Raw genomic sequence first — 22,301 nt, forward strand, 5'->3', positions numbered from 1 at the left:
AAAAGCAAAGGGTTGCTGAAATCAGTCAGGCTGGTTAGATGGAAAGCTTAGACCCTGTGGAAGCACAGTGTTTTGGGGATCAGACAGGCCTGGGTCATGCCAGAAAATGGGTATTTCTAGCTTTCTTGAGAAAAGCTGCCTTTCCTTTTGTAATCTAGAAATCATATGACGTGACATGTGAGTTTGTAAGTGTACCACAATGATCAATGGCAAATCATAGAAGTTTCTAAATAAGGTTGCATCAGTCACTCAGAATATTCAGAACTACTCATGTTGGAATTCTGCTGAATAGAGCACCAGAATTCCAGAGGAATCAATTTTGAAAACAACCCTACAAAACAACCCTATGAACAACCCTAGAACCTTCCTTAAATTCTAGGGTCTGTGTCCCGCTCATAGACATTGCAGTCATAAGCACAAAATATGACTGAAAGGAATGAAATTAGTCTCTGGACCCTTTTCATCTCCCACTCCTGGCCTGAAAGCTATTCTTGAAAATACATCTTGTCATGGTATGCTCACATCCTAGGCACAGAACCAGGGAACAAATGCAGCTTAGGGCAGGGCCCATACTTAAGTCCAGTCACACTGAGATTCTCTGAATCAGCAATGATATTTTCTTGACTCAGAAAAATTTCATGTCAACACTGGCAGGCCTGATTAAAACTTTCATTTCTTGAGAAACAAAAATCCTGTATTCCCATAAAATGGTCTACTTGGCTTAGAGATGAGTTTCCAGAAGAGGGACCAGTGTTTTTCTAAGTTTCATGACCTTAGAGTCTTTGTGACCCCTTCAACTTCTCAGTATAGAGTAGAAATGTTGAAAGGCCTGAGAACAGAGGTTCTCAGGTACCCAGGGTATAACCAGATAGGGAGTGGTGAGACTGCAACATACCAGACAGCACATGGCCCTGTCAGCTCAGCACTGGCCTATCATTGCCAGAAAAGATGGAGATCCAGATGTTTATATAAAATCTCCTAGTTTTTAAATGCTGGCTGAAAAGATTTTAAATACTGAACAAGCCAAATTAAATACACTCAGAGGTTTGCAGCCTCTGTCCTAGAGAGAAAATACTATCAGAAAAAGCTTAGGATCTGAGTAATTAGGGAAGAAACATCTATTTGAGAAATAGAGGAACACTCAAAGCCTTGTTAAATGTCCTTTGCAGAAAGATACAGATGTTATAATACCAACTATAGAGAGTTTAAAAATGTGCAAACAATCCCTTAGTAGTGTTTATGGAAACATTCATATGAACTAAAAGTACAAAACCAGCATGGAAATCATAAATACCAAACTAAACCTTTTAAATTGGGTGGTAGGTATATAAATGTCCACTATATTATTCTCTATATTTTGTTTTATTCTTGAAAAATTTATTTTTTATAAAAAAGAGGTCATGACTCAAATTCAGGAGATTTAGATTCAAGATTTTTTTGTGAGATAGCTACATAATCATAGGTAAGATCTGTCACCTCTCTAGGTTTCAGTTTTGTCATCTGTAAATTGATAAGTTTAGACCAAATCCAGAAGAGCAAATAGGTCTCATTTCATGCCCAGGGATGTCTGGGGCAAAGATAAGGATGTCTTGGGAGACCATTTCTGGGGGAGGAGTGTGGTGATTGATGAATGATGTTGCCTTTGATATGGGATAATCCATAGGCCTGTCCATATATTTATCAAATGTGGAGTAGGTGCTCTTTTTAAAAAATAATTATTTTATTTATCAGTATTTCTATTTCTTTGTCATGTACATATATATTTTAATACTTATAATGGTGATATATTATTTTGTGCCCTATATGTTTCAGCTGCAATCAAAATTCTTTCCTGATTGATCTAAATCTTTTTAATCATGTTTAGAGCTGCATGAAATGTAGCAATTCACTAATGATCAAGAGTAATGGAAAAAAATGGCCCATATATATTCAGCATAATGTTTTATGGTTTTGTCAAGACAAATACCAATGCATTAGATTTTACTAGATGCATTTTAAGTTCCTCCTTATTAAGTTACTCAGCAGTTATTAATTCTTTAGCAAGAACTAATTTAACATTTTGGTTAATATCTTCTAGGAAGGATGGGGAGTAGGACATGAAGATATTGATTTTTTAGAATGGAGAGAGGATCAGTCTGGGCCCCAGTCTTTGGACACCCAGGAAAACTAGTTTCTGTTGCTGGGGGTAAGAGGTACTGTATCAGTCAGGCTTCTCCAGAGAAACAGAGCCAATGGTGGTGAAGGGGCAGGAAGAGAAAGAGACAGACAGACATAATCAATGATTCAATCTCATTTATAATAGCTACTAAAAAAATACTAGGAATAAATTGAACCAAGGAGGTGAAAGATCTCTACAAGGTACAAGGAAAACCACAAGCCACTGATGAGAGAAATTGAAGAGAATACAAACAAATAGAAAGACATCCCATACTCACAGATTGGGAGAATATTGTTAAAATAACCATACCACTCAAAGCAATCTGCAGATTCCATGCAATCCCTATCAAAATACCATTGTCATTTTTCACAGATATATTAATAGAGAAACCAATCCTGAAATTTGTATGGAACCAAAAAAGAGCCTGAACACTCAACACAATCCTGAGCAAAGAGAACAAACCTAAAGGCATCATACTATCTAACTTTAAAATATTAATATATTACAAGACTATAGAAACCAAAACAGCATAGTATTTGCATAAAAACAGACACATAGACCAATGGACCAGAATAGAGAACCCAGAAATAAATTCATGTATTTATAGCCAACTGATTTTTGGCATAGTCACCAAGAATATACATTGGGGAAAGGACACCCTCTTCAATAAATGGTAATGGAAAAATTGGATATCCGTGTACAAAAGAATAAGATTAGACCCCTATCTCTCACCATATACAAAAATCAATTCAAAATGGATTAAAGACTTAAAGGTCAGATCCAAAACTACAAAAAGAAAACTTAGGGAAAACACTTCAGGACATTGGTCAAGGCAAAGACTTTATGGCTAAGTCCTCAAAAGCACAGGCAACAAAACCAAAAATAGACACACGGGACTATATTAAACTAAAAAGCTCTTCACAGCAAAGGAAACTGTCAACAGACTGAAGAGACAACCTCTTGAATGGGAAAAAATATTTGCAAACTATTCATCCAACCTAGGACTAACATCCAGAATATACACAGAACTCAAACTAAACAATAGAAAAACAATAATAATCTCATTGTAAAATGGACAAAACACAAGAATAGACATTTCTCAAAAGAAGACATACAGATGGCTAACGTATATATAGAAAAAATGCTCAACATCCCACTAATCATCAGGGAAATGCAAATCAAAACCACAATGAGATATCATCTTACCCCAGTTAGAATGGCTATTATTAACAAGACAATAAGTAACAGATGCTGGTGAGGATGCAGAGAAAACAGAAGTATCATACACTGTTGGTGGGAATGTAAATTAGTACAGCTACTATGGAAAATAGTATGGAGATTTCTCAAAAAGCTAAAAACAGAACTACCACATGCAGTAATCCCAGTACTGGATATTTATCCAAAGGAAAAGAAATCACTCTATCAAAGAGATACTTGCACTCACATTTATTGCCGAACTATTCACAAATGAGATATATACGTCGCCCCCATTTTATAGATGAAGAAACTAAATATGAGAAGGTTAAAAAACTTGCCCACGGTCATATGGCTAATATTAATAAATACAAGAGCCGGTAAATTGATCCAGGTATCCAAGTCCAGAGTCCACACCTATACACTATATGTCCTTTGCTTAACCTGTAGGAATCCCTCCCATGACTCATGCCTCTTCATTTTTCCTCTGCATTATACACACTGTCTATACCACTTTTTTTATTTGTTTATGCCCCAAGTGGATAAAAGATATATCACTCTCAAGCACATGATTATAGCATTATTTTCTGGATGCTTCTGTCTCTATATTTTAGGTCTACCTAGTCAATGTAATAAAATGAGATAATAGAGTTAATGTAACTATTCAGTATTTGATGTTCGTCATGTCCATTTGTCTAGGCTTCTTGTAGTTTATTTTGTGATAAATTTAAAAGAATATGACTGATTTTGACTAAACTTGGCTCACTACTAAGAAAGAAATATCAACATAAAATTTTGTTTATTTTAGTTAAGTCTACCAGCTCAAAAAGCAATAACTTATAATAATTTTGAGAACATTTTTTAAGTTACTTATTTTTTTCTGGGTATAAAAAGAAAAAGTATAAAAAAGGAAAAATAATTTATAATTCATTTCCAAGTAATTACCATTGTTAATTTTTCTTTTGTAAGAAACAGAGCCTCATTCTGTCTCTAGTCACCCAGGCTGGAGTGCAGTGGTGTGATCACAGCTTACTGCAACCTCTAACTCCTGGGCTTAGCCTCCTGAGTAGCTAGGACTATAGGCATGCACCATCACACATGGCTAATTTTTTTATTTTTTGTAGAAAAGGGGTCTTACTATGTTACTCAGGTTGGTCTCAAACTCCTGGCCTCAAGCAATCTCCCACCTCAGCCTCCCAAAGTGCTGGGATTACAGGTATGAGAGCCACCATGCCTGGCCCATGGTTAATATTGCTCAGGCCTAGCCAGCTCAGGGCTCTCATTCTTCCATGCCCATTCTCTGCCATCCTAGCTCGACCTCACCCTGAAACCACCCATTCTAAGGAAAGTGTTCTGTTCTGGGCTGCCCAGGAGCCATCCTGCACCCTCCTATTCTGACTCAGCATCACCTTGAGAGATGGCGTCTTGGGACTTGGCCTGGGCATGCCATTGCACGTACTTCTGACAGACTTTTATTCAGATGAATATTCTCCCTTCCCACATAAGAAGGGGAGGGTTTGCTAGTTTTGCTTCACTAACCAACAACTGAAGCAAGATCTGATTATTGTGAAAGTACCTGGAAGGGCTCAGCATCTTAAGCAACAGCTGCTCCGAGCTGGGTTTTCCAATCCATGTCTCTCCCCCTAGACAGTTCTTATTCTTAGTAAATCTATATTCCTATCTCCCCAGATGGGCCATCAAAGCCTTAACTTTAATATTGCAAAATAAAAACACTCAGATAAAACTAAATGTGGCCAAAGAGATAGCTCATTCCCATCCTTCTGCAGGGTGGATGTGGTGGTCATTAGTGTTGTTTCACCATTTCTGGGATCTCTTGCCTTGGTGCACGTTAGGATTGCAATTCTCTGCAATTTATTTGTAGTTAGGTGTTGTCATATAATTTGCTTTGGTCAATTAAATGCAAGAATAAGTGATGTGTGTTAGTTCTGGGTGGAAGTTGTAAGAGCTAGCATGTGCTTTGCCATGTCTTCTTTTTCCATCTGGCATGGTGACCAGCAACATTCTAGGTAGTGATTTCTACATCAGCCTTGGTCTCCGAGTAACTAAAATTAACAGAGCCCCCTGCTAACCCTCAACATACATGGAATGTGACCAAAAGTAAACCTTTGCTTATTATATTGATTTGTTATTGCAGCCTAGTCTACTCTGGCTGATACAACAGGGGAAAAATTAGAACCTATACTCAATAGACTATTTGTTGCCACTGAAAATTCCATTTCTGAAGAATAATGATGTAGGGAAATGTTTTCTATATGATAAAAAATAGGAAAAAATGATAAGATATAAAAATATACTGACCATATCATTCATCTTCTATTAAAAATGTGTATTTTATGGCCGGGCGTGGTGGCTCACACCTGTAATCCTAGCACTCTGGGAGGCTGAGGCAGGAGGATCCCTTGAGGGTAGGAGTTCGAGACCAGCCTGAGCAAGAGTGAGACTCCGTCTCTACTAAAGTACAAAAAATTAGCTGGGCAAGGTGGTGCATGCCTATAGTCCCAGCTACTTGTTTTATTAAACAAAATAACAGTCATCCAAGAGTCTTAACAATCAAGTATTAGAGATAAGGTTCTCTAATCTAAAAAACTGTTCTCATTAGCATAATTTGGGTTAAAATCAAAATGCAGACAATCAAGCAGTCAGCCAGTAAAACTTTAGGAGCAGATTCTGATACCATAAATCTGTATCAGGCTTCCTTTAGAAAAAGAGTTATTCTAGTCATCAAGCCATGGTTTATTGGGGCTCACTCCTTGAGAGGCTGAGGCAGGAGGATCCCTTGTGTATGAGAGGCCTCATACTCTAAAGGCTGAGAGAGGAGGATCCCTTGAGTCTAGGAGTTGGAGGTTGCTGTGAGCTAGGATGACGTCAAGGCACTCTAGCCCAGGCAACAGAGTGAGACTCTATCTCAAAAAAAAAACAAAAAGCAACAGCAACAAAAAATGTTTTTTATATACCCACCACACCCACCTTCTTCAGAGAAATAGAAGTAAAAACATAAAAATGCTCAGAATCACTGTATTTGGGTAATAGAAACTTATGTTTTCTGCTTTTGTTTCCTGAATTTTTTGTGTACTTTATTACATCTTTAAGTGCCCCAATGTATTATTTTTAGGTACCCTGGGCTGTCTGTTAGATGAAGAGCGATGGTTGCTGAAGCTCTTTTAACCACCCTACTCCCCTCTCTAGATCCCAGTAGCCAATGCATCATACGGGACTTTTCATTGCTCTTTAGGGAGGGCAATGCTATACCTTCTTTAAAGATCACATACCAAAGTCTTAGTTGTTCTTCAAAGATTCCTAGTCCAGCCAAACTATAAAAGATGACTACACTCCAAGGATTGAAGAGATGAGGTGACTTACATAAAGTCATCTCATAACTTAGTGGTAGAATTGGAGCTAGAACTCAGGCCCACTGACAGTCCTTGTCTGTGGCACACTGCCCTTTCTATTTGAGGAAATCGTCCTTGTGTCTAACCTAACTTGTGCTGCTCTTTGGGCCCCCGTGCCTTTTTGCTTTTATGCAGACAATCAAGCAGTCAGCCAGTAAAGCTTTAGGAGTAGATTCTGATACCATAAATATGTATCAGCTTTCCTTTAAAAAAAAAGTTATTCTAGTTAGTCAAGCCATGGTTTGTTAGGGCTCACAGAGCATGTAGCCTAGCTTCCTCATTTTAGGGATGGTAATATTGGGGCTAAGAGATATTAAGTGTCTTTCATGAGTGAAACGTGGCAGGCCCAAAAAGACACACACAAAAAGTCTTGTGATTCCTAGTACAGTGCTACTCATTTATTCATATATCCACTCACAAATGTGTAATAAGTGTCTGCTATTTGCAAGACTCTGTGTCAGTTAGGCCATGTGGGAATTATGAGGATGAATTAAACAAAATAACAGTCATCCAAGAGTCTTAACAATGAAGTATTAGAGATAAGGTACTCAAGAAACTGTCCTCATTAGCATAATTTGGGTTAAAATCAAAATAAAAGGCCAACTTTCTATATAGCCTCTAGAAATGGGTCCTCTCTGTTTTGTTTCATTTGTTTTCGTTAGTCTTCCTCCTAAGAACTTCCACCTGAGCCCTGACCACAGCCTCAGTGTTCCACCATGGGTGTGTTTCCTTTCCCCTTTCCTATTCCAGTGGTTTCCAATGTTTTTCTTTTACCTTTTCTTTTCCTTTTACAAAGGAAATATCAGACAGAACTCTTGTATATAAAGCAGACTAAAACAGTGGTGGAATTAGAGGGGAGGATGTAAAAACCCTGCCATAGCTCCCTGCAAAGATCTCTAAGGTACCTTGTACTTCTTGAAACATATTTAGAAAAGCATGTAATTCTCAAATTATCCCTTTATTCCAAAGCCTACCATACCCATCTGTCCTCAGAGTCCCCAGAAATGCCCACCCCATGTCAGGTGACTTCGAGCTTTCTTTCTGCACAGAGCGCGCTGTCTCAGAGGGGGAGCAGGGTGCTGCGTGGGGGGGGGGGGTCGTTAATAGCATCACTCACCTGGGCTCATGAATTTGTAATGGTGTGAGAACTCTGCATATTTTTGATGGCTGTCTATGTCTTATTCAAGAGATACAAATAATACACGAAAGTTCAGAGATAGGGGAAAGTATCACTTTAGGCTGGGGATAATCAGGGGAGAGGAAAGATTTCATGGAAGAGGTGACATTTGGCCCAGACAGAAGAGGAAATAACAGATTCTTCTAGAGGGAATACCCAAAGAAAAGGCAGAGAGGCAAGAAAGCGTGGAGCATCTGCAGAGAAGGCCATGTGATCCTGTTTGGAAAGAAATCCAGGTGTGAGATAAGGTGGAAAGACTTTTGGGGGCCACAGCCTTTAACAGACAAAGTCAACCTACAACCTGTGTGGGAGGTTGTCGAGGAAACAATACCCCAGCCTCACTCTCTATTCCCTGCAGCCTTCTTTGTCCCCTAGACTGAGCTCAGTCAAAGCCACAGGGAAGAACCCAGTGATGCAACCCACAATCTTCCCGGGACATGAACAGGATGCAGCAGGGTGGAGAATGAACTGGTAGAAATATCCAACACAATAAGGAACTATGAAAGGGTTTGAGTGGACAAGCCCCATTAAATGTGCTCCAGTATTAGTGAGCTAGCTGCAGCCCACAGAAAGAAGGGGGGAGGAGAAGGGTTGAAGATTTGGACTAGGACAATGGTAGAAAGCAGGGAAAGAAAGGTTTTAAACCATGCTGCCTCCAGATAGATGAACTTTTTAAAAAAAGTAGTTTCTCATTCCATTCTATATTGGGGAGGTTATATATTTTCTAACCAGAAAAAAATGATTTTTCTTATTTGTGGACTTTTCTTCCCAGATCTGAACCTGTGGTATTGGGAGTTGGGGTGACCTGATGGGACATCGTCAAGAGGCTTCTGGACTCTGAACAAGGATCCGCTGGCCTGCAGAGCTTGCCATTTTCACTTTCCAAGTGCCTCTGGATGAGACAGCACTTTAATCTGGAGCCTACAATAAGACTGGGCAGCACCTGGCCCATGGTGTGCTGAGAAGAAGTCAAGCAGCCTGCCCCTTCATTGATGCCGGCTGTCACCCCTGCAGCTTGTGGCCCTGAGCAAGCACTATTGCACTTTAGAAAATTACCCCACTGGATCCTGGATGCCAGCAAGTGTCTGGAGGCTCCTTCTTGCTGCCAGACTAAAACCAAAGGGAATTCTTTCCCCCTAAATTTCTAAAGTGATTTCCAGAAGCAGAAATATGTGGAAATTTCCAGTTACAGAAACAAGCAAGTCGTCAATAGTTATTTTTAATCTAGAATTTCCTCTGTATACTGGAAGAGCCTACGGAGACTATGAGCCCACAGACAAGGCTTTGTACAAACTCAAGCCATAACTGACATGTTTTATGGCTTGCTGGAAATCTTGATAGCATCTGAAATTGTTCTAATGAACAAAAAGTGTTTATACACTAAGTGCACAAATTGTGGAGTAAAGACATTGCGTATTTTGTCGTTGTTGTTGAGGTATACATCAAAAAGCATTTCTTTTTTTTTTTTTTTTTTTTTATTTGATAGAGACGGGGTCTTGCTCTTGCTCAGGCTGGTTTCGAACTCCCGACCTCAAGCAATCCGCCCGCCTCAGCCTCCCAGAGAGCTAGGATTACAGGCGTGAGCCACCGCGCCCGGCTAAAAAGCATTTCTTTTAGCCTGGATCAACACCATGTTTAATGATATTTTTCTTTTTTAACTACATCTTTCCTTTAAAAATATTCTTATTTTTTAACCTTATCTAATCAATGATATATAGTCAAAAATATTTGGCATGCTAGTATGTTGTGCCTGCAGAGATTTCGGATGAGTAGCTACAAGGGTCAAAGTCCCAAATTAAGGCTCATTTTCTGGTTCTCTAAATAACTTTAAACTTAACCTTTCCATGCCTCAGTTTCCACATTTGTGATATGGTGATGCTGACTAGCCAAGGCTTTTGCTGACTGGCAGTATGGAAATCCTGCAAGATCCCACTGCCGGTGTGTCAAGGGAGAAGGGTAACTGGGTTACAGCAACAGGTTGTATTAAATTTGCTGTTTATACTGGGGCAATAAAGCTCGACCCTTGATCTACTGAGTACATTAGCTAGTATAACAAACAGACTCAGGTTGGTGGGCCAAAAGCAAGCTCTTTAGTATTCCGACTGAGTAGAATTTGGGGTTAATGGGAATGGAGGAATGTGAAACTGAGTAATGGATAAATCACACAACACCTCAGTTTCTCAATTCTCTGTCTATATAAATCAGAAAATTATTTTGAAATTTAAAACTCAATTGTTTATTCTTCAAAATTCTTCAGGTGTTCTACTTTTGGCGAAGTGGTTTCCTGAGGGCTCTTTCAAGTCAGTAAGTTTCATATTCTATCATTCCATTTGGCTCCCAAAGGTTTGAGAGCCTTTGAGGCAAACTTGGATGCCGTTTTCAACCGGGGGATGGGGAGCCCAGGGATGCTTACCAGGTCCCGTGTCTCGATCCAGGCTCCCCGCTGGAGGAGCAGCGCTTCCTAATGCCACAGAGAGCCGGGCAGACAGGCAAGGCCTCCTGCCCTGGGAAGCAAGCCCACCAATGCTGCCCCCAGCCTGGGCCCAGATGGGTGACTGGCAGGCTGAATCCTTGGACGGTTGTGCTTAACTCTATTAGGAACCCAGTGGCATAATGGCCTCTATCAAAATATTTCCATCTTTGTTCCTAGATTGAGGCTATATTCTAGACTACCAAACAGGGAGAGGGCTACTCAGCTCCAGTATCCTGAAATCTGGGTTTTGTTGGGGGTGGGGGGGGGAGACAATAAGGCATTATATCGTAGCTTGAGAAATGTTCTATACTACAGCATGCACTCTTAACACTTAACATTTATCAAGTACTTACTATATGCCCAGTATTGTTAACCTTTTTATACATGCTATTGAAATTTGTAATGAATCCTCTGAAAAAGACACTACTAATGTCTCCATTGTACAGATAAGAAAACTGAGGCACAGAGAAGTTAAGTAATTTGGTTAAGGTTGCCTGTTCAGTTTGAAAGCGGTAAAGTTAGGGCAACAAACCCATATTCATCACACCCCATAATGTGCCCTGCTTTCCTACCAGATAGGACTTTAAGGTAAGATTCAATGGGTTACATACACCCTGTGGTCTCTTTCTGCTCAAGGATTAATTTTATTCTCACTATTTCTAGAGAAAGTGCTTTCGGAGGGTATGTGGAGCATGGGTTCTGGCATCAGAGATTCAAACCCCAGCTCAACCATGTGTGGGTTACACAACTTTGGATATATCAGTTGACCTCTCTGAGCAGCAGTTTCTTTACCTAAAAAATGAATGATATAAGAAAGGTATTATTAATAATACTTAGCACTTTCCTTTATCAAGCCCCTAGCATGTGTGGCACATGGTAAATGCCTGATAAATATCAAGTGTCACTGTTCATCCCCCTGTGTACCAGCCACTATCTCTTGCCAAACAGGGAGTGCCCAGGACATTATCATGCCGATCTATCTGGAGAAAGATTTCTCCTAGGGGAGCCGTGAAGTGTGCTCTCCGAGAAATTTCTAGCCTAATTATATCAGATGGGTTTTATGGCCCATGGCTCTCCTATACATGCCACATGCTCCTGCAAAGTCAAAATGCTCACCAGTCCTCAAATATGTTTTATACTGACCCCTCCACCCAGAATACCTCCCTGTCTGGGACCCCAATTCTCCCTGGCAAAATCCTGTCCATCCTTCAGACACCAGATCTGCCAGTGAATGTTTTTTTTATTTTCTCCAACTGAGTATGAGCTCTCTTTCCTTTGGGCACAGCAATGCTTTCTTTGTCCCTCTCTGAAAGCAGTCATCTTTCTCAGTTTGGAATCACGAAGATTTGAGCACATGTTTTTTTATCTTCCCTTTGTACTCCTAGAGGGCAGGGAGAGAGTGGCGTTTTGTCATTCCCACAGCACCTCCTCGTCTGTGACAGGTGCCTCATGAACTGTCGGCTCCGAGACTCATCATATATTGAGGAGAATGGCTACAATTAACACTCTTACTTTTTATGACCCTGATATCATTTGCTAAAAAGTATATCATGGCAGGCCGGGCGCGGTGGCACACACCTGTAATCCTAGCACTCTGGGACGCTGAGGTGGGCGGACTGTTTGAGCTCAGGAGTGCGAGACCAGCCTGACCAAGAGTGAGACCTTAGTCTCTACTAAAAAAATAGAAAGAAATTAGCTGGACAACTAAAAATATATAGAAAAAATTAGCCAGGCATGGTGGCGCATGTCTGTAGACCCAGCTACTCGGGAGCTGAGGCAGGAGGATCGCTTGGGCCCAGGAGTCTGAGGTTGCTGTGAGCTAGGCTGATGCCATGGCACTCTAGCCTGGGCAACAGAGTGAGACTCTGTCTCAAAAAAAAAAAAAAGTATAAAATGGCAATCCTTAAAATAAAACAGCTAGATGAGTTCTAAGTCTTTAAAAAAAAAAAAAAGTACCTTTTACAAAGGGAGCAAAAATAGTATTTGGGAGAGCTTGAGGAATTGAAAAAGGCCAAACAAACAAAAATCACCTATGATCTCATCCTCTGAGCACAAATACTTGCGTTTTTGCTGTTTGTTTTTGCTATAGGTCCATTTGTGTGAATAAATTTGGATATAGTTGTAACATGTAATTTTTCTATCCTATTAAAATTTTTCATCCACAGTTAGCTCACTCGTATGTTGCTGACTAGTCTTCCTAGTTACCATTTTAATGGCTGTATAATATTCACTGGGCAGCTGGGACAAAGTTTAATTAACCATTCCCCCCATTGATGGAAGGTACTACTGATTTTTTGCCATTTTAGCTAAAACTTTTGTGCTGGGTATCCTCCAGATCTGCTCTCCAGACTGCTCTGTGCCCCACAGGCTGACTCGTGTGGACCGTCTCAATGCTTTCCCTTGCCCTCTGGCTTCTGATGGGCATCAGCCAAGGGGACACTGGCAGGAGATCAGAGGATAGGAGAAGGGTCATGTTGAGGCCTTTATTTCCCAGGCTCTCCCTCTGCAGGGTCACTGTCCAATGACCCTTTCCGCAGCATGGCTCCCTCTGCCTCTGGGTCCAGTAATTGCTCCCTTCCCTCCTTTTTTCAGGCCTGGGTGCCTAAGTGCTCCCCCCTACACACACACATACACACACGTACACATACACAAACACACCCTGTTCCTGTCAGTCCTGGGGTACTGCACTATTCCTTAGCATTCCCTGCACTCAGCCCACAAAGAGTCCCTTTAATACCCTTCAGATTATCTAGTCCCATGCCCTAAGTGACATATCATACTACTTCAGATAAAGCATGTCTTTTTACGCCTAATTTTGCTAGGATGGATACCTGAAAAGGGAGTTATTATGGAATCAAAGAGTAGGGACACTTTTCAGGCTCTTGAATCACATTGTCAACTTGCTTTTGAAAAGGATCTATTTGCTACCAGCACATCCTTCCAGCATTGGATATTTTTTAAATGCAATTGTACTAATTCAACATTTTTTTTTAGAAATGGTACTTTATAGGCCGGGCACAGTGGCTCACGCCTGTAATCCTAGCAGTCTGGGAGGCCAAGGTGGGCGGATTGCTCGAGGTCAGGAGTTCGAAACCAGCCTGAGCAAGAGAAAGACCGTGTCTCTACTAGAAATAGAAAGAAGTTAATTGGCCAACTAATATATATAGAAAAAATTATCCGGGCATGGAGGTGCATGACTGTAGTCCCAGCTACCTGGGAGGCTGAGGCAGGAGGATTGCTTGAGCCCAGGAGTTTGAGGTTGCTGTGAGCTAGGCTGATGCCATGGCACTCACTCTAGCCTGGGCAACAAAGTGAGACTCTGTCTCGGGAAAAAAAAAAAAAAGAAAGAAAGAAATGGTACTTTATGGTAATTTAAGTTTTCATGGCTTAGCTTACTCTCAAGTTTTGCTTCTAAATCATAGTGCTTCCTGTGCCCATTCTTTGGATTTTGTCTGTGTTTAAATTTCTCCTCCCTCCCCACTTACTCTCTAGTTATGTGATCTATTTACTTAGTAATTTAATCTTTTAAACAGATTATTTAACTTTTTAGAGCTTCAATGTCTTCATCTGTATATAATAATAATACTTTTCTCACAGGATTATTGGGAGAAGTAAATGAAAATAAACACTGAGCACATAAGAATCACCCAAGAAACATGAATTCCTTTCTCCTTAATAAATGTGTTGAGTTCAATCAATAAATCATGTCAATTTTGTGACAAAAATTGTGTCAATTTTCTTTCAAGTTTATGTTGAAACTTATCTCACAAAATACTATTATAGATGACCTAGAAAAATCATAACAATAAAATTTAGATTTCTGTGGCATGTTAAATTTTGCAGTATGTACCTCTTGTACATTCCATTCCTGGATGGAAATGGAGCCCATTCTACTAAGTGAAGTATCCCAAGAATGGAAAAATAAACACCACATGTACTCACCATCAAATTGGTATTAACTGATCGACACTTATGTGCACATAGGGAAGCAACATTCATCAGGTGTCGGGCAGGTCGGAGGGGGTAAGAGGGATGGGTATATTCACACCTAATGGGTGCGGTGTGCACCATCTTGGGGATGGGCACTCTTGAGGCTCTGACTTGGGTGGCAAAGGCAATATATGTAACCTAAACATTTATGCTCCCATAATATGCTGAAATAAAAAAATTTTTTTGATGTATGGTTGGTTCAAAACTGAGAATAACCTGTCAAATAAAATGGAAGTGAGTCAGTAATAGTACTTTGTATTTGCTTTCTAGACTACTATATGGCCATAAAGTGGCAGTTATAAAGATGAGATAGAAAACTTTTATGATATCATTTTTAAATGAAAAAATAGTTTCTACATACGGGCTTGGAACATAATTTACATACATTATGTGTTTTCCTCCTCACAGAACCCTATGGGCAAGGAGCATGTTATCCTCATTGTACAGATGAGAAAATGGAGACAAAGTTGCTTAGTAATTTTCCCAAATTCACACAGTAGTAGAGTCAGGATTCAAATCCAAATTAACTAATATAAAAGCCATTTCCCCTTATCCAAGATTCAATAAAAGCCCTATCCCCCAGAAGATAATAAACAAACGGTGTGTGTGTGTGTGTGTGTGTGTGTGTGTAGAAAGAGAGAGAAAATATTAGTGGAGCAATAAGGTGGGTGTTACAATTGCATTAATATCCTTTCAATTACAATGTTGAGTCAAAATAAATGAAAGATACCAAATAAATAAGAAAAAACTGAGAATGGGACAAAGGCTGGAAAGAAGTGTACCAAAATATGAATAGATTTTTGTTAAAGTGGTGGTGTTGTATGTGATGTCCCTCTTTTCTCTATTTTATAAGATTTGTTTGTAATGTTTTATAGTACTTTAGCAAAATACTATTTTAAATATTTTTCCTCTGTGGAGACCAAAGCTCTGTAACTTACTAACCTTTGAAACACTGTCCAGAAACAGCAATGACACTTCTGGCAATGTGTGTTATTAGGAATCTGAATACCTGTCCTTTCTTTCCAAAATTTGGGGAAATTCCTCCACAGAACTTTTTTTTTTAAAGTTTGAGACTAAAATCTAAAAGCTCATTTTCCTTCCTTTTTTTTCCTTCCTTCCTCTTCTTTGCTTTCCCAACTGTAAAACTAGAATAGTAATAACAGTGATCGTCTTTGTCAGTGTCATGAGGCTATGAGCAATTTTCATTTTCTTCATATCTTTCCTATATTTGAAAGGTTTAAAAAAAACATTTAACATTTTTTAGTTTGAAAAATAATATTCAAACATCAGGTTTTTTTTGATATACTGTACAATTTTAGTGTCTGCCTATCGCAAATCAAATGGTCACACCGATGCTAGACATGATGGGGTTTTTGGCAGAATTTTGTATACGCACAACTTGTGTTTTTTCCTTTATGTCAGTTACAAACTTTCACCTGCGTTTTTACGAGAATCTAAAGAGAAACTAAAAGAAAAGCGCACTAAGTGAAAGTTTTTGGTTGCCAGCATCCTGTCTGCCTCACAAAACGTCGTGCGGGCCTGCAGGCAACGCATGACCGGGCTGCGGCAGAGCATGTGAAGGACATGTGACAGAGCGAGCTGCTGAGAGTCTTTTCCGGCTAATGCTCTGGGGAGTTGTCTCTGACAACTTCTAACTTGAAGGTAGAAAACTCAAGGGTGGTGAGTAAGAGGGGTCTTTCCAAAACACAGAAACTTTTCGGAGTGTTCTCAAAATGAAGGGAACGGAATAACTAACAGCTTCTGTGAGTGTGTAGTGGTGGCATGTGACATTTGAAAGCTATCAGGGAAAATGCCAGGCTGACGGGCTCCAGCTGTATCCCCTGAGAAGTAAAATGAAAAGTTCAAACCCAGGTTAGCCAGAGCCTCGATTTTCTGATTGTTCATCAGTGAGACAGGGTGATTCACTAGGCTACCCCGACAGCAGCCCCTCCCTTTCAGGGCCATGTCGAGGAAAGGCAGCTCATCTAGTCCCCAGGGTCTAGCAAATTTTGTCTTGGGACTTGAACCCCCAGCCAGTGCTGTGCACTGTGAGGGATGCAGAATATGTATTAGATGTGCTCTACGTTGAGGACTTCATAGTGAGATGGAGAAATACATCACACACACAGTGAGTGGGAACTCCCTTTGGGAGGCAGTAACTCGAGACAGCAGGGAAGGAATGAAAAATGCGCTGAGCCTGGAAGATCTCCTGTGATGGGTGGGGATTAGGTAAGCAGTGAGGGGAGGGCTGATACTCAAACAAATTTACCAACCTGCCCAGGAGCACTGGCCAGTCAGAATGGATACTGGCCCAAATGCTAGAGAAGTATCCTGGAAGCTCCTTGTTGAGACAGGGGTTACTCCTTTGGTTGTCAGAGTGTGGGGACATCTGAGGGTCCTGAAGAAGAGGCAGGTCCCAGGGGATGGCCAGGGTGGTGGTAGGGCATTAAGGGGGCTTGGGACGATGAGTATTGTCCATCCAGTTCTAACTGCTATAATGATGCAGCCATGCCAATGAGTACCTGCTGAAAATCAGCCCTGAATGAGGGTAAATGGTATAGCAAAAAAATTTAAAACTTGTTTTTACATATAGTATTTCATTTGATCTACCCATCTATCTATCGACCTGCCTAACTATCCATCTATCTGTCTCTCTGTCCGTCTGTCTTTTCGTCTACCTACAAGAGAAAACATAGGCAAAGGCACAGAAGAGGGACTGAAGGTGGATTTTGTCTTTCTTTCATTCAGTCAGTCATTCTTCTAAGAAACTCGGTACCCTGAGTGCTGGACACTCAGCTGGGCACCTTTGAAGGCTTCAAGTTGAGAGGTAGAATTGTCACATGGGAATTGAGCCTCATTACAAGTCCTGATATGTGGCCAGGTTAGAAACTGCAAATGGAAATAGGAGGAAACAACAGGATCATAATCTGGGTGTAACTCCATGTCAGGCTTTGGAGGAGGCAGGTCCAACAAGAAGGTCAAGGCAGATCAGAAACCCAGTCACAAGGTTGAGTCAGGAACTGATGGGCTCTCAAGCATTACAAACAGGAGTAAGAAGGAAGCAAGTAAACTCTAATGTAATCTCATTCAACATTAATAAGAAATCACAACAATAAAATTTAGATGTCTGTGATATGTTAAATTTTGCAAAGCATTTTCAAATGTCTTGTTATACTAGTAGAGAACTTAAGTAACTTGCTCAACTTATTTCTTTTTGTTAATTTTTATAATTTTATTTTTTTACATTTTTTTATTTTGGCATATTATGGGGGTACAGATTTTAAAGTTTCAATAAATGCCCTTCCCCCACTCTCCCCACAAGTCTGAGTCTCCAGCATGACCATCCCCCAGATGGTGCACATCTCACTCATTATGTATGTATATACCCACCCCCCTCCTCACTCCCACCTGCCCAATACCCTATTACTGTAGCACCTATGTGTCCACTTAGGTGCTGCTCAGTTAATACCAGTTTGCTGATGAGTATATGTGGTGCTTGTTTTTCCATTCTTGGGATACTTCACTTAGTAGTATGGGTTCCAGCTCTAACCAGGAAAATATAAGATGTGCTATATTCACCATTGTTTCTTAGAGCTGAATAGTACTCCATGGTATACATATACCACATTTTATTAATCCATTCTTGGATTGATGGGCACTTGGGCTGTTTCCACAGCCTTGCAATTATGAATTGTGCTGCTATAAACATTCGAGTGCTGGTGTCTTTTTTGTAGAGTGTCATTGGATCTTTTGGGTAGATGCTCAGCAATGGGATTGCTGGATCAAAGAGTAGATTCACTTGTATCGCTTTAAGATATCTCCATATTGCTTTCCACAGAGGTTGAACTAGTTTGCAGTCCCACCAGCAGTGTAGGAGTGTTCCCCTCTCTTCGCATCCATGCCAGCATCTATTGTTTGGAGACTTTTTGATAAAGGCCATTCTCACTGGAGTTAAGTGATATCTCATTGTGGTTTTGATTTGCATTTCCCTGATGATTAGAGATGTTGAGCATTTTTTCATATGTTTGTTGGCCATTCTTCTGTCTTCTTTAGAAAAGTTTCTGTTCAAGTCCTTTGCCCACTTTTTAATAGGGTTATTTGATTTTTTCTTGCTGATTTTCGTGAGTTCTAAGTAGATTCTAGTTATCAGCCCCTTATCAGATGGGTAGGATGCAAAAATTTTCTCCCATTCTGTAGGTTGTCTGTTTATTTTCATGACTGTTTCTTTGGCTGTGCAGAAGCTTTTTAGTTTGATCATGTCCCATTTATTTATTTTTGTTGCTGCTGTGATTGCCTTTGGGGACTTATTCATAAACTCTTTGCCTAGGCCAATGTCTAGGAGAGTGTTTCCTCTAGAATTTTCCTCTAGAGTTCTAATAGTTTCATACCTTAGGTTTAAGTCTGTTATCCAGCGTGAGTTGATTTTTGTGAGAGGTGAAAGGTGTGGGTCCTGCTTTAGCCTTTTACAAGTGGTTATCCAGTTTTCCTAGCACCATTTATTGAAAAGGGATTCTTTTCCCCAGCGTATGTTTTTGTCTGCTTTGTCAAAGATTAGATGGCTATATGAGGATGGTTTTATATCAGGATTCTCACATCTGTTCCACTGGTCAATATTCCTATTTTTGTGCCAATACCATATTGATTTAATTACTACAGCTTTGTAGTATAATTTGATATCTGGCATATTAATACCTCCCATTTTGTTTTTGTTCCCTAGAATTGCTTTTGATATTTGGGGTCTTCTTTGGTTCCATACGAAGCGTAAAATTATTTTTTCTATATCTGTGAAGAATGCTGATGGGATTTTAGTAGGTATTGCATTGAATCTGTAGATTAGTTTGAGTAGTATAGACATTTTAATGATGTTGAGTCTGCCGATCCACGAGCATGGTATGGATTTCCATCTGTTTACATCCTCTGCTATTTCCTTCCTCAGTGTTTCATAGTTCTCCCTGTAGAGGTCTTTTACCTCCTTGGTTAAGTATATTCCTAGGTACTTTAATTTCTTTGTTGCTATTGTGAAGGGAATTGAGTCTTTGATTTGGTTCTCAATTAGATTGTTGTTGGTGTATATGAATGCCTCTGCTTTCTGTGTATTGATTTTGTATCCTGAGACTTTACTAAATTTATTTATCAGTTCCAGGAGTTTCTTGGTTGAATCTTTGGGGTTTTCTAGATACAATATCATATCATCAGCAAACAGTGATATTTTGATCTCTTCTGCCCCTATTTGGATACCTTTAATTCCACTTTCATGTCTGATTGCTGTAGCCAGGATTTCCAGCACTATGTTGAACAGAAGTGGAGATAGTGGGCAGCCTTGTCTGGTTCCAGTTCTAAGTGGGAAAGCTTTCAATTTTTCCCCATTCAGTATGATGTTGGCTATGGGTCTGTCATATATGGCTTGTATCATTTTTAGGTATGTCCCTTCTATGCCTATTTTATTAAGTGTTCATATCATGAAAGGATGCAACAAAAAAAGAAAACTACAGACCAATATCCCTAATGAATACAGATGCAAAATTTTTCAACAAAATCTTAGCTAACCGAATCCAGACGCTTATCATTTCTTTTTAAGTAGTTACCAGTTTGGTAGCTCAGTTAGATGCCATAGATACAGACTATCTTGATTTTTATCACAGCTTATAAGAAAGTGTTGCATTTGTATGTTTGTGAATAAGTTAATATGGTTGAAAGAAGAGGATAGGCTGACAAAACAACTATTTAAAAAATTGTCTTCTCTTTGTTTACCTCTCATCAGCAAGTAGGATGAGGACATAGAAAATAAGCTTATAACATCTGATAATTAATAAAGCAGGGAGGTATAGTAAGCTAGATAGAAGAATTTCTAATTTAAAATTCCAGGTTTTAAATCTCTAGGTCAAAACCAAACAGGTAGAATGTAAAGTCAGTCCTGCTTTTGATCCACACATTTCAGATGGAAGAAGTTTGGTTTGTTAACAGTTAATATAAAAAAGCTCTAGAGACTTAATATAAAATAATATAGTGTCATAAACTACAAATGTGCCATAACTACAAATACAGGTTGAATAGAAATCCAATTGCCAAATAAACTAAGCAGGACTTCAGCAGCATTGATAGTAGGACACTGGTTCAGAACTGGGAACAAATAGTCCTGTAGTAACTTCTATGTCTAGATTAGCAACTACTTCTGTTTTGTTCTATTCTGAGACCCACTTGTTCATTAGGACATTAATAAATGAGAGTAGATCTGGAGAGAGGCACTCAAAATGGCAATGGGGCTGGAAATGTTCCTAGATCTACTAGGAATACCTGAAGAAGTGGTTGTTATTTCTCTTGGAGAAGAATTATCAAGGGAAGACATGAGACAAGGCCAGTGGGTGCAAGTTACACTGAAGCTGAATTTGGCCCAGAACTGGAAAGAACTCACTAACACCTAGAGCTGTTCATCAAAGATTAATGTCCCGGGCTGGGTGTGGTGGTTCACACCTATAATCCTAGCACTCTGAGAGGCCGAGGCAGGAGGATTGCTTGAGCTCAAGAGTTTGAGACCAGCCTGAGCAGAGTGAGAACCCGTCTCTACTATAAATAGAAGGAAATTAGCCAAACAACTAAAAATAGAAAAAAATTAGCCGGGCATGTTGGCCCGTGCCTGTAGTCCCAGCTACTCGGGAGGCTGAGGCAGGAGGATTGCTTGAGCCCAGGAGTTTGAGGTTGCTGTGAGCTAGGCTGATGCCACGGCACTCTAGCCAGGCAACAGAGTGAGACTCTGTCTCAAAAAAAGAAAAAAAGAAAAAAAAAAAAAGAAAAGAAAATTAATTTCCTGGTTCCTAGAAATATCCATAGAGCCTGAAATTGCCATTTTTCAGGATAATCTAGATTTATCTAGAAGGTGTTCTTCCCTTAGGTGGTAAACATATAAGGTCCTCTTCTTACCCTAAGATCTTACAATTCTTCAATCTAGTCAGTTTATTTCTCTAAGCCTCAGATTTCTGAGAGGGTTGAAATGAAATGGCTCATAAATTCTCTTCTAGTTCTATCCTTCTATGAAGTACCTGGTCCTAAAGGGTAACTTCACAGAGATACCAAAGGCAGGAATCTTTGATCTTCTACTTGACTTTTAATATTGGATCCTCAAGGGAACTTTCTCTATGAACTGAAACAAGTCCTTAAAATCTTTGGTCAATGAATCATCAAATAAGCAAAGTTTTCAAATCTTATTTGTATAAGATTGGTAACTTGTAACTATGTTAAAAGTATGTTGGTAACTATGTTAACTTGCCATATTTCCTCTCTGAATATTATTCTCTTTTTAACTCTTTTTTTTTTTTTTTTACCCAAACATCCTGTTGTCAACCCTCTTTGTCTAAAGACAGAATGAGGCTGACGACATAGATGAGAAATTTGTAAAGCATAGCAAATTGGGTCATTTACCTGCCTTTTACCTGGTGGATAATGTCAGGATTAGAGAAAGACTCATGTGAAATTCTGGGCTTGGTTTTAGGGCAGTAACTAGGTGTACTATTGTCTTCAAACATTGCCTCCAGACAGGAGCAGTCACTGTAGGCAAATAAGTGACTGCATCTGCGTGTGCTAGGAGGTGTGCTGGTAAGTCCCTGTCCTTCCCCTACACACGCACTTCCTCCATGTCTTCATCGTTCTGTTCCCACACTTACTTTTGGAGATAATCTCTTTAGACCTCAAAGGCTTTTTAGACTTTAAAAAGTTCTTTAGTTGCTGTTTATTAGCTCAACCAGGACAGCATACCAGGACTTGGGGGAAAGGGCCATTTCTATGGAGGTAGGGTTCAAGGCTATCCTGGAAAAGTGCCATCATGGGAAAACCAACCTATTGTTCTTTTTCATTTATTTTGCCATTCAGTCAGTGCTCAACACTGCACTAGGCACCAGGGGCACA

General features: G+C 39.8%; 1 protein-coding gene across 1 annotated transcript in view; it reads left to right on the top strand.

Moving 5' to 3' along the window:
* PDCD1LG2 (programmed cell death 1 ligand 2) overlaps positions 1-8,775 on the top strand; it is a 56,269-nt gene extending 47,494 nt beyond the window's left edge. The window contains exon 7 of the mRNA XM_012737993.3: positions 8,712-8,775. Coding sequence (XP_012593447.1) covers positions 8,712-8,717 — 6 coding nt within the window. The 3' untranslated portion in view covers positions 8,718-8,775. The remainder of the gene's footprint in view (positions 1-8,711) is intronic.
* Positions 8,776-22,301: the final 13,526 nt, after the last annotated feature.

This window comes from Microcebus murinus, chromosome 12 (genome assembly GCF_040939455.1).
Source record: "Microcebus murinus isolate Inina chromosome 12, M.murinus_Inina_mat1.0, whole genome shotgun sequence".
Lineage (NCBI taxonomy): Eukaryota > Metazoa > Chordata > Mammalia > Primates > Cheirogaleidae > Microcebus > Microcebus murinus.